The sequence below is a fragment of the Onychostoma macrolepis genome, chromosome 10 (genome assembly GCF_012432095.1).
Source record: "Onychostoma macrolepis isolate SWU-2019 chromosome 10, ASM1243209v1, whole genome shotgun sequence".
NCBI classification, from domain to species: domain Eukaryota; kingdom Metazoa; phylum Chordata; class Actinopteri; order Cypriniformes; family Cyprinidae; genus Onychostoma; species Onychostoma macrolepis.
The window spans coordinates 5,616,518-5,634,449 of record NC_081164.1 but is presented as its reverse complement, the minus strand read 5'-3'; the positions used below and the strand labels follow the sequence as shown (position 1 = coordinate 5,634,449).

The following is a 17,932-nucleotide window of genomic DNA, read 5'->3' as shown; positions in this document are numbered from 1 at the left end:
TATAGTATTGCAACATCAATCTGAAAAGTCTCCTTCAAAATTTTAGCACGGTAGCCATAGTTTTCACCAACACACTATGTCATGATTATCCATTTAACCAAATTAATATAGGAGCTCATTCAAACAGCATAAAGCAGCTTTCACAATCTTCTTGTCATTTGTTTTGGTGACATGTTTTACTATAATAATAGTATTCTTTGAGGGATGGAGGTTTAACTCCTAAAATGTAGTTTTTTCCTTCTTGAAAATTATTTTAGAAAGCCTCTAGTAAGAAAAAAAAAAACATCATTTGTATAGTCTTTCTTGGCTTTGATCTTCTGCTTTAGTAAGAAGCTAAAATTTGTCTAAAATTGTATGATCCTATATAGTAAAATGCATTTTGCTTGACTTTTGCTAACAAAAACATACTTTTTTTCATTAAACATTTTTGCAACTAATATAAAAAGTATTTTAACACGTGCATTTTTTTTGCCACATAGACATTAGGTTAACATTCCGGTATAAACGTCTTTTTCGCCGCAAGTATAGCCTATAATTGTAAAAACAAACGCATGTTTTGACGGAAATAGTCCGTTCTGGCATGCATGGTTGTGTAATATATTAAATATTAATTGCATACATGCACATTGCCATATCACATATCTCGGACACGTACTTCCGGCGATAGCGGAAGTACCCGCTGCACGTCCATTAAAAGCAAAATTAATGGCTTTTGTATAAAATATTGTCAAATATAGAAGAACCGCGGACAAATGAAGAGTTTGCATTGACAAACGATGCTTGATATCGACCAAAGAGGCAGCGAGCACCGTACGTGAGCGGACATTGGAGTCGATTCTCCCGTATGAAGGTATATAATGCTTTTTTTGGGCTCTTTGTGTTGATGCAGATCATCAGACTCACAGCTCTGTGTCAAAACAGATGCAGCTGTCTGCAGGGACGACAGTGTTTTAACGTTATAAACGCGACTGTGATGCGCAGAATCGCGCTGTATGTCGGCAGCTCGCGCGGGTTTCGGACAGAGTCGTGTTGTTTTGAAGATAAGCAGACATCAGCCCTTTAACTGATGAGAACAGGACTAATGTAGTAAAACAATGGCTGTGGGCGGTGATCTTGTGTATTTGTTGATGATAGGGGTGTGTCTTCAGCTTATTCCACTAATAAAAAAGTATTAATAAAAGTACTTTGGAAATTCCATGTTTTGTTTTGTTTTTTTGAACTTGTGCCATGGCCATACCATGGTATATGCTTTGGAATGCCGTGTAAATATTGTGGTAAATTAATATGCTAATTATTCAGTACGGCTGTATATATCAAAATACCATCACTATACCAGAATGTCTGAGTACTTTGTTGTAAAAGACTAACCGATCTCACTGATACAAGTATTTTAACCTATTGGATGATGTTGATATTCATAAGTTAACTTTTGCTTTTTTATGTAAAAAGATAACGTTATTTGAATAATATTATTAGCCTAACAATTTAAGATTAAAGTAAAAATTGTACATCAAAATCGTAGAATCAAAAGTCACTCTTTTGATTGTCGACATGAAATGGAAATTCACCCAATCTGTTTTCTAAATGCATCTCAATTGTGAACAATTCATGCTTATTTAAAAAAAAAAAATTTTTTATTATAAAATATTATAATATCATTCCAATTAAATGAAAACTTCTCCAGTCATTTAGTCCACTTAAACTTTTGTCCTTTCTTATAATTGACTGCAAGAGATCTGCCTTCATCCAGGCAACAGTCATTGGAAGCATAACCCCTTTATGAAGTAGTTGTTTGATTATTGAAACTTGTTGTTTATTAAATCAAAATACTTTAAATTGGATGCTTAGAAATTTTAGGCTTCTTTACTTGCTTACTAAGGACACACTGGTGGTCTTATTTTGTTGGTCCTGTCCTGGCCAAAATTATTATTATTATTATTGTTATTATTATTATTTTAAATGTTACATAATGAAAAGAAAAAAAACTGAGTTGCAGCTGCCATTCAATGTTGAATTTAAGTTTATCCTATGCACAAAAAAAAAAAAAATAAGTTACAATAATGTTGAAATACTCAAGTGTTCACCAGTGAAAATGTTTGCCTTTTTTTTTCTTTTTTCTTTCTTTTTTAATGAAAAACAAAAAAATTTTTTAATGACAGCTAATATAATTCAATGTATATTGAAAAATGAATTAATTTTATCAAGCTAGCTATACCATAATGTTACAGTACTTTATTGTAAGGGACCACCCAATCACACTGATAAAGTATTGGATAATCTATTGGATAAAATACACCAGTGTTCACCTGTGAAAATGTTTTTATGTTGCTGTTTTTTTATTTAAAAAGATACTACATTTTCTTTGTGACAACTAATGACAATTATTACTAACTATTAGCTTAACAATTTAAGATAAAAGTGAAAATTAGAATTTAAAATTTAACATAAATACTAATAAAATAGAAATAAACTATTCTAACTGCATCTTGATGTTATTGTAAACATTATGGAAGTAAAATTGGTTTCAGCTGCCATTTCATGATGACTTTAAGTTTATTATAAGCAAAAAAAAAAATTATTGCAAAATTAATGATTAATCATTTTATCATACCATAATGTCACGGCACTTTATTGTAAATGAGTAGACTGATATCATAATCTATGGTTTATAAGTGTTTACCTGTGAAAATGCTTTTATTTCGCTTTTTTAATCATATTATCAGCCTAACAATTAAAAAAATTAAACTGAAAAATTGAATTGAAAAAAATATAACAAATACCTTATTTTTTACGTCACCGCTTTTCTTTAAAGTTGGCATGAAATGGAAATTCATCCCATCTGTTTTCTTAATGCATCTTAATGTTCTTTAAAAAAAATTGGTTGCAACTGTCGTTTCATGTTGACTAAGTACAGTTGAGGTCAAAATTTACATCCCCCTTTCAGAATCTGCAAAAAAGCGTGAAAAGATGGATCTCAAAATCATACAGTCATTGTTGGAAAAGGTTCAAATACACAAAAATGCTGGAAAGCCAAAGAATCTGTGGGACCTGAAGGATTTTTCTGAAGAACAGCAGGCAGTTTAACTGCTCAGGAAAAACAAGGGATTCGTGAACAACTATCACTAAACAAAAAAAACACAGCTGTGGATCATTCAGGTAACAACACAGTATTAAGAATCAAGGGGATGTAAACTTTTGAACGGGGTCATTTTTATACATTCAACTACTATTTTCTCTTGTGGACTATATGTAAACATCTTTTATGTGAAATATCTGATTCAGGTCAGTACTAAATAAACAACAACATGCATTTTGTATGATCCCTCTTATTTTGGTAAAATAATTAACATTTTGCAGATTCTGAAAGGGGGGTGTAAACTTTTGACTTCAACTGTATATCATACACGCACACACAAAAATTTTTATTGAAAAATGAATACATTTTGTCATCTCAGGAGAGGAGGCTCAACATGGAGGACTGCTTGCACACTTCCTCTGACAGCCTGGCTAAACTGGTGAAATGGGCCCACAGTCACGGAACAATCTGCACCTTGATCCCCAACCTCAAACACATGCTGAACGAGGGCTCTCACGGGACCCTCACGGCCCTGTGGGGCTGCAGCGCCGGACACGCCTACCACTGGCCCCTTAACACCACCTGCAAAAAGGCAAACAAAGAACGCAACCAAGAAAGCCGAAGCATCAACACGGACAGCATGATCCAGGCGGTCGCCGTCATGCAGAACACCTCAGAGCGCTTCCTCGGCAGTGCCGCCAAAAACAAGGGCGATTCTGCTCCGATCCACGACTCCTGCGACATCTCCAACTGCAGCGAACCGTCCGAGATGGACGACAACGGCGACGAGTACAACAGCCACCTGTACGACATCGTCTGCGAGTCCTCGGCTACCGACGAAGACGGCGACTCCGAGTTCAACCACGCCTCAAATATCACGCCCAGGAAACGATTGGGAAAAGAACCGGGAACCGAGGACAGCACTGACCTGGCGTTGAAGAAAATCAAACAAGAAAGAGGCGAAGACTATTACAGTGTGGCCAACCCTCAGATGCCCAGCAGCTCGGATGGGAACCGCTCTACTGGAGGCGTTACACAGTCGCCCAAACCCAACGTCCAGAACAGACCATCATCCAGGTCTTCGATGTCCCAGAAGCCTTCCTCTGTAGACGGGGACTCCATGGCGATGTCCTCGTCACCTCTGGACAGCTCCCCTTCTTCCATGATCAAACCCTTGCGGGCAGCTTTCCACACTACCCAGAACAAAATGCAGGTGAACTCGAACCCGGCTTGCAGTCAGAGTGTGGCGACCTTGCCCCACGCGGGAAGGATTGACGCTATGGGGGTGCTGCACAGGGACGAGTATCCCAGGACGTCTTTGTCTTACGGAGAGGCTTCCATGGGTGTGAACCCTGAGATGGATCTTCTAGCAGCGCAAGCACTTAATACTGAAGCTCGAGCGGACAACACAGGTAAAGAGCCTTATCTGGAGTTTGTGATGAGAAGTGGTTGAGTCACACTTAAAATTTCGGAATATCATTGCATTGGATAACACAATATCACACGCATGCGACATCAGCAAATAATTCCTGCGCAGGATTTTCTCAGAACCTCACTTTTTTTGAGCACCTTTTTGCGGTTACTTTTAACCAATTGGACATTTTTTGTTGTAGTAGCCTGGGGGCAGTTACATGATGTTCAGGCTCGTCCCATCTATTCATTTATTTAAAACAATTATTCATTAAAAATATTCATTGGCCTAATCTTTTATTATTTCTTCAAAAAAAAAAAAAAAAAAAAGATATTTGGAAAACTTTTCTCTACAAAATCATGATCCAGGACCAACAAAATTGTGTAATTGTAGTATTGTTTATTTATTTTTATTATACTATTTATTAATATTTCCTATTTATTTAGCTTTTTTATATAATTTTAGGTTTTCTTGTTTTAGTTTACAGTTTAGTAATTTAGTTTTGTCCTTTCTTTTTAATATTTCCATTTAGACTTAATTTAGTTTTATTTTAGTTTTAGTAATTTTAGTACTTAATAGTTGCCATGGCAACATTTCTAATTCTTGCTTTTTAAAGTTTAAGATTTTTATATTTATATTTTATTTTATTTCAGCTTTTTAAGATTAATAAAATAAAAGACACATTAATAAAATTTAAGACACAGAGTTTTTACTTTTTACTTGGTTACACCAGTCATTAAATATCTCAATTTGATATACTGTATATATATATTAGTGCTGGGCAACGATTAATCGCGATTAATCGCATCCAAAATAAAAGTTTTTGTGTACATAATATATGTGTGTGTATTGTGTGTATTTATTATGTATATATGAATACACACCCATGTATGTATATATTTAAGAAAAATGTGTTATGTTTATATATTAAATATATTTATATATCATATAAATTATATTAATAAATATATACATGTAAATACATGTAAATCTTTTCAAAATATATACTGTATGTGTGTCTTTATATACACATAATAAATATACACAGTACACACAGATATATTATATAAACAAAACTTTTATTTTGATGCGATTAATCGCGATTAATCGTTTCCCAGCACTAATATATATATATAGAGAGAGAGAGAGAGAGCACAAATATAAATATCTCTAACTCTACTCGAAAAAATCTGAATTAAAAAAAAATCTTATAAATCCAACATGAATACACAGAGTGCATTTCTAAGAACTTAATGTTCTGAACAAAATTATTTTTTCTTCTTCACTCTTTATTTGTCACTCACGAATCTTCTTTTTAATGTTTTGCTTGAAAGGCATGGTTGTGCATTATGTCTTTAAGATAGTGAGGCTTTGATTGATATTTTGTTATCTAATGCAATAATATATATATTACTTGTTGGAGTGGCTGTATAGTGTTTGAATTCATTTTATTCTTATTGTCTGTTGAGCCTTTGTTTGCTTGAAATGAACATAAAACCTTTTAATGATCTCAGAGTGAACATGAAGGTGCTATAAATAATAGTATAAATGAAATTCCAACGTTGCTCGATCTTTCAGAGCTGATGCCTCATGAAATGTACATTCTTTGAACATTGCTGAATGCAAATTGAATGCTTCTGCATAATTATTTAATCATGCGAGGCAGTTTTGTGCCTAAGAGCAATCACACACTGAATGCAAATCAAATCATTTTAACCGAAAACATCTTAAATAGCCTGAACAAAAAAAAAAATCCATACTTATGATGCACTTACAGTACACAGAAATGGCAAACAAACACAGAAGGTTAGTATATTCTGCATGTGTTTGTGTGAGCGGGTCGTGGGTGGAGTGCTGCCTCATATTGATCTTCTTAATTATATTTATGACGTCGTCTCAGTCAAGACCATAAATTAGATTTATTACACCGCAGAAGTGTAACCCAACACTACACAATGGACATGAAACAGACTGGGCGTTGCTTAAACCTCAGAAGTGATTCAAACCTGGCAAAAAAGAAGAATGCTGCACTCAAGCAATGATTTGAGCTGGGACTGAACATTTGCTTTTGCCTAAATGTTTTCTTTAAAAGGAATAGTTCACCCAAAACTGAAAATTTGCTGAAAATGTACTCAACCTCTGGCCATCATCCGATTTGGAGAAATGTAGCATTACATCACTTGCTCACCAATGGATCCTCTGCAGTGAATGGGTGCCGTCAGAATGAGAGTCCAAACAGCTGATAAAAACATCACAATAATCCACACCACTCCAGTCCATCAGTTAACATCTTGAGAAGTGAAGAGATGTGTGTTTGTAAGAAATAAATCCATTTTAACTTCAAACTATTCCTAAAATTCAAGTCCTTTATCCAAAATATTGTTTCCCCCAGTGGAAAAAACATTCTCGTCTGAATCAGGAAAAAAATATCCACAGATCAAACTCCATTTACAAACAAAAACAGATCTAAACAGTTATTAACAAATAAGTTGGTGGATTTTGATGTGAGACACAACATGGGATGGATGTTTTCACTGGAGGAAGCATTATTAATATGGACTCATATTTTGGCCAGAGCCCAAAAGTAATGGTTTGAAATTAAAATGCCTCAATGGTGGATTTGTTTCTTACAAACATGCAGCTTTTAACTTCACAAGATGTTAATTGTTGGACTGGAGTGGTGTGGATTACTTGTGCATTATATTGTGATGTTTTTATCAGCTGTTTGGACTCTCATTCTGACGGCACCCATTCACTGCAGAGGATCCATTGGTGAGCAAGAGATGTAATGCTACATTTCTACAAATGAAGAAACGGACTCATCTACATCTTGGATGTCCCGAGGGTGAGTTAAGTTTTAGCAAATGTCATTTTGGATGAACTATTCCTTCAACAAACAAAGAGAATGACTACGTTAAGGATAACACAGCTTTATGTAAATTCGGATGCAGCATGTTAATGCTGCTTATGGATTTTGCTTCGTATTCAGTGTAGTTAAATAAAATGAGTAAATGCATCACAATTCTTAAACATATTATCACAATTTTATTGCAAGCATCTATTTAAAGGTTTAAAATTGAACATTTGCATCAGGACTAGAAGGATAGTTTTCATTGGCCATAACTGGATGTATGGAAATCCAGATCCAGACTGACACAGACACATTAGAAACTGATTTAGGCCATTTTTTGCATGCATCCGTTTAATTTTTTTAGTACTCTTTAAAAAAAAAAAAAAAAAAAGAAATTCCTCATTTGAATTATTCTGGGGCCTCCAGCTGAGAGGCCTTACACCTTAAAACAGGTGAAACAAAGAAATCAAGTGCAGATGTGACTTTCTCATATTTGCAATGCAATTTCTTTTTTTCATTGTATTATCTCTGCTAACAGTTGCAACAAGAGAGGGCAAGGTTAAAAACAAAATATATATATAATATATATATATATATATATATATATATCTTTTACATTGTGGTTTAAGTTTTTTCTCCACTAATTCTAGATTTGTGCTTCATTTTGATTACTTTTTTATGTTAAAATTCTATTTTCTGGGAAGTGATTATCTCTTCGTGTCATTATGAATAAATTCACTGTCACACAGGCAGTTATTTAGTCTTGGTAAGCTAGTTAATGAGATGGCGTCCTCTCCCATTCTGCAATAAGGCATTAAGCTGTTTTCCCAAGAGACTCTGGGGATATTTGACATTTCAGTCAAGATGGAAATGGATGAGACTGTTATTGCTTTAACTCCAAATAAACCGAACGAAAATAACAGGTGAGTTGAGAGGAAAATGGATGTCAGTACATTAAATGTTGTTAGTGTCTATGATTGTGTTTTATCATAAGCATGCATTAAAATGCTTAAAAGATAATATTAATATCTCTTTATTGTGGACAAACTATAATTTTATTCTGTTTACAGGTTCACACGAGAAGATGGATTACGCTGTGATTTTGAAAGCCCTCCATGGTTAGTTTTTTTGTGCAAGAACTTGTTAAGCTCTAAAAATATTGCAGTTTTATATTAATTAGTAAATCTCACAAAACCTGACAATAACCTATCCAGCTTATATTTACCTAAAATTAAAAAGGAAATAAATTATTTTATTTTTTGCATTATGACATTTTATGCTATTTTTTGTATGTGTATATATATATATATATATATATATATATATATATATAAATAGATATTATTTAAATTTAAATTTTTGCTGATTTAAAAAAATTATATTAAAAAGTATACTATAAATAGTGTTATAGTAATCAGAAAAAGGTGTTAGAATTTGGCTGGAAAATGTGTTTATTTTTCATGAAATTAACATCAGAATGCAAACAATCTTAACTGTCACTAATGTTTTTGCCCGCAATTAAATTGACAGGTTTTGTGATATTCACCTTAACACTGCAGCTGTGCTGTGGTGCGCTAGTCGAATTTTTCCTCTGTATTTATTTTTTATAATGGATGAATTTGCATGAGGCAAATGAATTTGGAGGAAACTTTGCATCATGGCAAATAAAATAAAATTTCTCTGATGAAAATGGCTTTATCGTCTGTGGACTCGCCAGTTGTATGATCTGAAATACAGACCAGTCCTTTACTGTGATGTTGTGTGGGAAAAGCATTTGGTTTGAAGTATGTTGTGCATTTGGTTTCTGCCAGCTGATTGGTCTGGACGGAAGAGTTCATCCTCTATTAAAGCTCCTAAAACGCTCGTTTGATGTATTACAGAGCATCTGATTCCAGCAGCTGCACACAGTTCAGAAGAGCAGTTCTGCCCGTCAGATCTCAGTCCAAACAGTGAGAGGTATTTTGAAGAGAGAAAACACCTGGAAGAGTTTATAACAAGCATAGGTGAGCTAGCAGTCCGATACAAATCTATAAAAAACGTCCACAATATCAGTTTGTCGCAATTGTGATTGATGCGCTGTTAGTTATGTCAGCAGGGAAACTCTTTTTAATGTATGTCTCATGATTTATGCAGATACTATAACCCTACAAAACCTTCAGACGGTCATTGATCGAATCCTGGTTTTTCACGAGCGGACGCAGATGCCTCTGTCCAGTCCGGCTCGACTGGGAGAGCAGGAGCTGTTTCCAGGAAGCGGACTCTACCTGCCGCACTACAAACTGGCGTCCATGCTGCAGGAGTCCCGGCAGGACAGCATGAGACTCTTCCACCTGCTGTTTGAGCACTTCTTCAGCGAGGAGGATCTTAACGGGGCCGTCGCTTTTGGGAAGAGGGGAAAAGTCCCTGACGGGAAAAAGATCTTGGACAGAAGAAGAGTGGATGGGATTATGTGTAAGTATTTTAAATGGGACAGCCAGCTTTTACTGAACATCTCAGAATGATTTAGGGCTGTGCGTTTTTTTTTCTTTCTTCTTTTCTTTCCATTCTACTGATTTATTACTTTAAAAAAAAAAAAAAAAAATGAAATATTTAGTTTTTTTGTGCAATAGCACATTTAGTTATATTCATCAAATAACCCTATTATACTTTCCACAAAAATATTAATATCAATGACAATACTAAAAATATTAATATCAGTTTCATTATCAATAATAGTAAGAAATGAGCATCAAATCAGCATATTAGAGTGATTTCTGAAGGACACTGAAAACTAAAGTAATGATGATTGCATAAAATACACTTTAAAATGTATTCAAACAGAAAACAGTTGTTTTAAATTGTAATAATATTTCACAGTATTACTGATTTAACTGTATTTTTGCTGAAATAAATGCAGCCTTGGTGAGCAGAAGAGACTTTAAAAGCCTTCAGACTTTTGCTGATTTTCAGCTGATATTTCACTGATATCTTAATATTTATGCTCTGAATAGCTTAACATATTTTTTTTTTTTTTGTTATAGACCAAAAAATATTTAAACTATGCTGTTTTTCACTAAATGAAGGAAAAATAATTATATATTTAATTGCACTGATATTACAATGCATAACAGCAATGAATAGTACTGGTTACATATATATATTTTTATTGAAACATTGAGAAATACAATATTTTTGAGTGATGATACAAACGAATCATTGAGTCAGAGTTTGAATCAATTCATTGAAACTGACATTGAAACATTACTTTAAGATTATTTACATTTTAATAAGTGTATTCAATCATCTTACAGTTTATTTTGTGAATATTCTTTATATTTCAAAGTCCAATCGTGTGACTTGTTTGTCTCAAAGCCTTCACTCAGTGTTTTAAATTTCGTGTTGCTTTCCCTAAAATATTTTTAATTAAAATGTAATCTTCCTTTTTTTTTTCCCCTTCTTTTTTCTTTGCAGCATATGTTCTGCGTTGTTCTACTATAGACGGATGGACACCTGTGGAATCATCTAAACTGAAGAAAGCCTGTATTAATAAATGCAGGCTTCGAATCGGTCAGAAAAAGAAGCAAGAATCTTCTCAAGAGTCCTTTATTTTTTGTGACGAACAATCTTCAGGCAAAAATGACCCTTCCTATATATAGTTGCTGATCCCAAAAATTTCCATTCACAGACAAATGCTATTATTATAAATGAAATGAAAATGAAACACTGTTTTGGCCAGCAGATGAATGAAAGCTACCAGTCGGTGTCTTGGACATGAACGATTCAGTCTGGAATCGTTTAAAGTTGATTCAGTTTTGCTACAGCACTAAGAGATGAGCGATTCACGGTCAGACACATGAACTATTTCCATTCCATTCATTTCAAGAAAACCAACATTATCTATACTGTGATAGTTATTAACTATTGACTCGTTTAGTCAACACAAACCTGTTTATAACCATTTAAACCTTTAGAGTAGTCTAGTGCTTAATCACATTAGTCATGTAGCATTGTAACAATCAAAACAAGATATTTTGAGTTTTGTCAAACCATTTTGATGGTTTTTACTCATATCCAATATCTTTAAATATAAAAATGTGAATTATCACTATATCAAAACCACCTTAAACTTGTATTTTATTGTTTTATCTTCCTTTTTTCCTCTGCTGCTTCCATGAAATGATCTGTTTTATCAATCAGCATCACACTAAATTGACAATAGCGTCATTCCTTATGCATGACTGACAGAAAAATGGATATTTTAGATATTTATAAACATCCCACAAAGCTTTATTACTCCGATGTTTCGTATTACATTTGTAATTTTTACCTAAGTGATATCGTGTAGACCAATCCGCATTTAATAGCATATAAAATTCTGCCAGAAATGTGAAATTAGGTTACTCCGTATAAACAACCAGACAATTAACAACTTCTGTGTTCATTCATGACATTTCAGAATTTCTTACTGTGAGGTGTTGCAGTGAGTGTGTAGTGAAAACGTCACTCAAGGGCTCACACATTTACAATATTTAATGGAATTCTTTGGACGGCATTAGTAAAGCAGACTTTAAAACATTGGAGATCACTTTTTACAATCAAGTATTACATTTCTTATAAAAATAAAAAACAACAACTGGCATTTGGTAGGTATATCACGTTGTCCACAAGTGTTTAATGTAAAGAGAAAAAAAAAGACATTAGCATTTATTATGGTTATGAAAGATCAGTCTTTTCATAATGGTTAGGAAGTCTTCACCTGACCGCTTTTAAAAGTGTCTTGTTTTGTACCTACACACTGATGCTGAACTTGCCCTTATTTTAGCACTTCTACAAACCTGAGGTTTATTTTCAAGTGTGTAAATACTCCATCATCCTGGTGTGTCTTCTTAAGTGGTCTTATTTGTCATTTGATGCGTTACAATAAAATCAATGACCAAATGTTGTCCCTGATCTGTTTTTGCCTTTGCATCAATTGCTGTAATCACATATGGCATCTTATATTATAAGGTCTAGGAGTCTTTTAGTGACTGCTTCTTAATTCAGTGAATTGTTTTATTTTCATTTTGCTTTTATTAGTCTGCATCAATGATTTGGTGGCATTACTTTGAGGTGGTACGGTCTTTTCAAATTATGCTTTTTAATGTTATCACAAAACGAATGTATTTGAATAGGTCATGGTAGAAGTAGCAAAAATAAACCCACTAAAAGAAAAGGCATTTAAATAAGTATTATAAAGACGATCTAAATTTAACCCAGCCCAAACAAAGGCAAAGAAAACTAACAAAAGCAATGATAAATGATCACATTTGAAGATTTTACACGGCAGTCAATCAGAATAAACTTTAATGTAGCATATTTTGAGATTTTACACACATTGAAAACATATTTTGAATCCAGCTAAGTGAGATGCATGTAGAGCTGTGTGCTGTGATAAAAACAAAAGTAAAAAATATGCCAAAATAGCAAGAAGTGTGTACTATGACTTACTGCTACACAGTCAAGTAGCTAAAAAAAAAAACAATCATGATGTAACACGCTAAAAAAACAGTAAGATGCACATTAAACAAATACGATAGACATTGCAGATGGAATAGAAAATGTGCTGTGTAAACCACGGATACACTTGATTGCTGTAGATATACAGTATGTAGTTAATAGTGATTTATTTGGCTAATAAATCAACATATCTTGTAATTAATTCAATTAATTTTTTTAATCAGATGGCAGGCCTAAATGTTTACCACCAGCCATGTATTTCTTTGTTTTCTGTAAAGTATCTCTTTTTATCACATTTCAGATTAGCACACAAAAATTACATTTGGATATCTTTCCAGAGGTAGTAGGAACTCCTGAGGTAAAGCTCTGTTTCTATTTTAAACAGTTTCTCCAGCTGTGTATGAAATAGAGAGACTGAAAGCACTACTGCAGGCTGAGAGAAGCAAAAATGAGTTGATGGGTGAAACCATCAGCAGCCTGAAGCAAGACAAAGAGCTTCTGCAACAGGAACTCACCAAGAAGGCTGAGCTCATCTGTGACTTCCTTCAAGACCAGCTACGGCCAGGTGACTATTCCTTACAAACCCATCATATTCCATTCGTGGATAATTCCTAGTTTTTATGATATGAAGGGAAGCATGGAGAACAGAATGCAGGTTGCAATTTGGATAAGGATTGTCTTGTTTTCTCTGATTGGTAGATAAAAGAAGGACACTTTCATCAAGTCAAATGGAGGCAGGAAGCTCACATCAGATTATTACCTCCATTCCTGAAGAGGGCGCTGCGTTTGACTCACCAGCCCTCTTTGACTCTTTTGAGGAAGTGGAGTTGCATCCACTGGACAGGCAGAGGACCATCAAGATTTCATCAAAGAGAAGCAGAGATGGCGAGAACACACGTGTGCGAAGTAAGTAACGTAAGACTGGGATTTGGATCCAAAGTCTAGCTATCTTAGATGGGCTCAATAGATAAACTGGGATTTGCAAAATTTGAACTGTAACTCATTATTAATGAATAATAATGCTAGATTTTGATTTGCGTTCAAGTAAAATTTTGTCCCAGTCTGTAGATTTTCGCTAAAGAATTATGTTACTATTTTTCAGTGAAAAACGTCGTGGGCGTGATTGCACGATATATGGCGGCACTGCAAGAGTTTCGGCGTAGCGTATCAATGAAAGTGGCTTTTGATAGAGTTGGTGTTGATCGCAATACCATTTCGAGAACAGCAGCCATTGCAGAACTGAGCTTGGCAGCTCCTGAAGTTTTCCACGCTCTGCCTCCATGGGACGAGAAGGAGGAAACATTGGCTCACTATGCAGTCAGATGCCGACAGGCCATGGACGACAGCATCAAAGCCAAGATTAAAAGCATGAAAGCAAAGGGGGAGCTTCTACCAATCGTCAGCAAATAAAATATTTACCTTATCTGATTTACAGTGGACATGTGACCACTCTAAAAGAACACTTGTATTTCTCTTCACATTTCGGCCTTGATCTCTTTTGTCCTTAGCCATGATCCATCACAAAGTGAGCGATGTATGGCAGCACATTTGTTGGAAACTTTCAATCAGTTGTTGTGTTGTTCTTGGCCAATTTGGCTTTTTAATGAAATCAAATAATTGTTTTGTATGCCTTGTATCAGTATCATTTTTCCTGACCAGTATTTAACATTAGGTAAATAAGTAATACTGATATTAATAACTGTAAAATTGCATGCTCACTACCATCACAAACTACAGTGTATGTTTGTACTTTTTGACACGAAACCTTTTCCTCCCTGAATACCAGATTAGTATCATGTAATAAGATTGCCAAGGTGCAGACTGTGAAAATAAAGTGCGTAATGATGTTACACTACATTGTATGAACCAGTGGGTTCAATGACTGTTACTGTGAGTAATAAACAGAATATCACAATATCCAGATGCTTCTGTATTTTATTGGAAAATTATTGTGCCATTATTTTGACAATTAATAACTCAGTCGGCAATACAACCAATACGGAATCAGATTAGAACTCTTTACCTAAAGATTGGAAAATACCTCAACAGTGTCTGTTTATCCTTAGTTAGGATATACACCTCATATTTAATATGGCACAAATAAAAATGTGGCTGGAGAGATAGAGGTACAATCTGTTCAATGGATTTTGCCTTGAAAATCTTGCTGTACCTTCAAAACCTTGTCTTTCCAAAAAACTTCCAGTGAACAAAAAGCTCTTGATCGTACCTTAGACCAGTGGTTCCCAACCTCTGGAGTCCTGGAATACGGCCAACAGTACACATTTTGGACGTCTCTCTTATCTGACAGACCCATTTCAGGTCTTGGAGTCTCTATTAGTTGATTCACTTGAGTTTGTTTAGGGAAACATACAAAATGTGCAGAGTTGGGGGTACTTAAGGATTAGGGCTGGGGACCGTAGCTTTAAACCATTGTTGATCTGTATGTGTATCCTTTACTGAGAGACAGAAATGCATTTCCATTCATGTCAAACTAAATATGCAGTCTACCCTGACTGAGGTCCATTTTGTTTTCTAAGTTTTGTTCTGGACATATGAAAATATACCTTCTTCCCTTTCAGCAGACATGGATGAGAGAGCATACAGAGAACAGAATGAGAAGACCATTCGCAGCACCCAAACAGCCCTTCGCAACTTTCGGGACTTCCTGGTTTCTAAGTATCCAACCGAGACCAGAGAGATATACTGCATTCCCTGCCAAGAGTTGGACATCTACTTGGCCTCCTTCTTTGTGGATGCACGCCAAAGAGATGGCTCGGAGTATGAGCCCAACAGCCTGGCCAACTACCAGTGTGGCCTGGAGCGTTATCTGAAGGAGTATCACTACGCCTACAGCATTACAAGAGACCGGGAGTTCCAGAGATCCCAGGATGCCCTCAAGCAAAAGCAACTGGAGCTCAAGTTCAAAGGCAAAGGCAACAAACCCCACAAGTCAATGAAGCTGACTCTTGCTGATGAGTTGCTCCTAAGGAAACGGGGGCTTCTGAGTCGCTTCAACCCTGAGGGTCTGCTTAACCTGGTGTGGCTCAACAACACCAAGGCTTTTGGCCACTGTACAGGCTTCCATAGCTCCACACTCAAATGGGGTGATGTGCGCTTGCTTACCACAGAAACAGGACTAGAGTGTCTGGAGTGGTCTTACCAGGATTTTAGTGACCCTAATGCCAGAAACCGAAGGTCCACGACAGAGTGCCGCATCTACGCTACCCCGCATGCTCCTCAAACCTGCCCTGTGCAGGACTACAAGGAGTATGCTCAACGTAGACCTCAAGCAATGCTCTTTGAAGATGCCCCCTTTTATCTGTCCATCAAGCCTGTGGTCAACCTCGCCGCCCTGCACTGGTACAACTGCCAAGCTCTGGGAAAGAACAAATTAGCAAAGATGGTGAAGACCATGTGTGAGAAAGGCAACATTCCAGGGAGAAAGACCAATTTCAGCGTTTACCAGAGTTGCAGCACCTTGTCCGAGGCCCAGAGTAATCAGCTAGTCCTGATCTGCAATGACCTCAGGCAACAAGCCGTCCAGTCAGGGAGTTCCCATCCTGGCGGCACCAACTTTGTCATTGCTGGTTCTTTTGACTCTACTGACTCTGCTTAAAGCTGAAGTGTAATTTTTGAGCCACTGGTAGCACCAAACCTATCTGCTGTTTCCAAACAAGTTTCCCAAACACTTCTTCCGTCTTCCATTTTTCGGACAAGCAGGTAGTCCTGACCCAAACGCATGGCATTCGTTGAACAAGAAGTTGATGTTTTGGACAGCTTAAACCAATGAGTCAAATGTTGACAGATGCCTACACCAAGAGTTACCAACTTTCTGACATGAAGTGCCATTTTATTTTTTTCCATTTAAAATGAGCTGTTTTCTGATATCCTTATATTTGCCAAGTGACTTTTTGGAGGGCTCTTCAAGTCTCAAATGGACTTATATTTCCCCCCAGCCTGCTGCCTTTTGTGTCACTCAGGATAGTCGCTTGTGAAGGGCTTGGGACTATGCTTGTTCTTGTGGTGCCATCAGCCAATCAGTGTTATCAGCATGTCTCAATGTAATTTTGCAGTGGCTCCAGCGTTATAAGTCACATGGTATTCACAGCTCAAGTGATTGGATCAGAAAAAAATCTTTGTCCATGTTCAAAGATAGTGGATACTTCCAGAGGTCTTGTGCCAGCTGAGCAACTGCCATTTGGATAAATGGGAATGCTAATGGATAGCTCTTTCTATGTATGGCTTGAATAAACCAAGGAAAGGGCCAGAGTCACTGTGTTTACACTCCTCAGAAAGTCAGTCTACAAATGGCTGCATGGTACGGGAGGAAGTAGTTTATTATTAGAAAACATATGGCAGCTTTAAATTCAATTGTATGACTGACTTAGGTCATCTTGTTTCATGTATCAATGCTCTTTCAGACATGCATTAGCAAAGTCTTAATTGTTGTTTCTGTCAATGTGTATGAAACTACGATGTTGTCTTTTTGTCTTGATTATATTGTAACTACACTTGTCTTATGTGCAATGCAAAATGTTCTTTATCCAGTGCAGTATTAAGTCAACTTAAGGCATTTGGATGCTAATTTTGTGTTATAGTGTTTTTACTATGTATGGCAACAATTACGAGTTTGACGATGAAGCTAAAATGTCGATCCAGTTACTCTGTATATGTTGTAGACATATGAATGTAGTGGAACTAATCCTGCTATCCATCATATTTATTCCTGTTTTGGAAATGTTCTGTGTTAGTGTAGATGTTCTCTTCAACAGTAAGCACTTATCAGATACGTTTCATTGTTAGATACTGTATGCGTTAGATATATTACAGATATGTGCCTGTTCAACATATGTGCCTGATATTATATAATTTATTCTAGAACATACACAACAAGGATTATTTAAGGTTACAAAAACAAACAAAATTGTTAAAAAGTAAAGTTGAGAAACAAATATACTACCATAAATAAAGCAACCCTGTAATATGAATACAGTAAGATTTTTTTCTTTCGGGATTTTCTCTCACATGGCTCAGTTTTAGAACTAAGAAATTATTTGTGGACCACATAATTCTAATTCATAAACATTCTAATAATATTTTCAGCTGCTTTACCGCTCCA

General features: G+C 35.6%; 1 protein-coding gene across 6 annotated transcripts; it reads left to right on the top strand.

Annotated features, from left to right (window-relative positions):
• The first annotated feature begins 130 nt into the window (after positions 1 to 130).
• LOC131548164 (uncharacterized protein KIAA1958) lies at positions 131 to 17,853 on the top strand. 6 transcript variants are annotated; one of them, XM_058789261.1, is made up of 6 exons: positions 131 to 850; positions 3,456 to 4,488; positions 8,409 to 8,456; positions 9,219 to 9,341; positions 9,472 to 9,789; positions 10,789 to 13,166. In XM_058789261.1, exons 1-6 carry the CDS (start codon positions 845 to 847, stop codon positions 10,971 to 10,973), a joined length of 1,713 nt encoding a protein of 570 aa, XP_058645244.1. In that variant the 5' UTR covers positions 131 to 844; the 3' UTR covers positions 10,974 to 13,166. The 6 variants fall into 6 exon arrangements, with proteins under 6 accessions (XP_058645244.1, XP_058645243.1, XP_058645245.1 ...); XM_058789260.1 differs by lacking the exons at positions 8,409 to 8,456; positions 9,219 to 9,341; positions 9,472 to 9,789; positions 10,789 to 13,166 and adding exons at positions 13,199 to 13,378; positions 13,513 to 13,719; positions 13,916 to 14,814; XM_058789262.1 differs by lacking the exon at positions 8,409 to 8,456.
• The last annotated feature ends 79 nt before the right edge of the window (positions 17,854 to 17,932 follow it).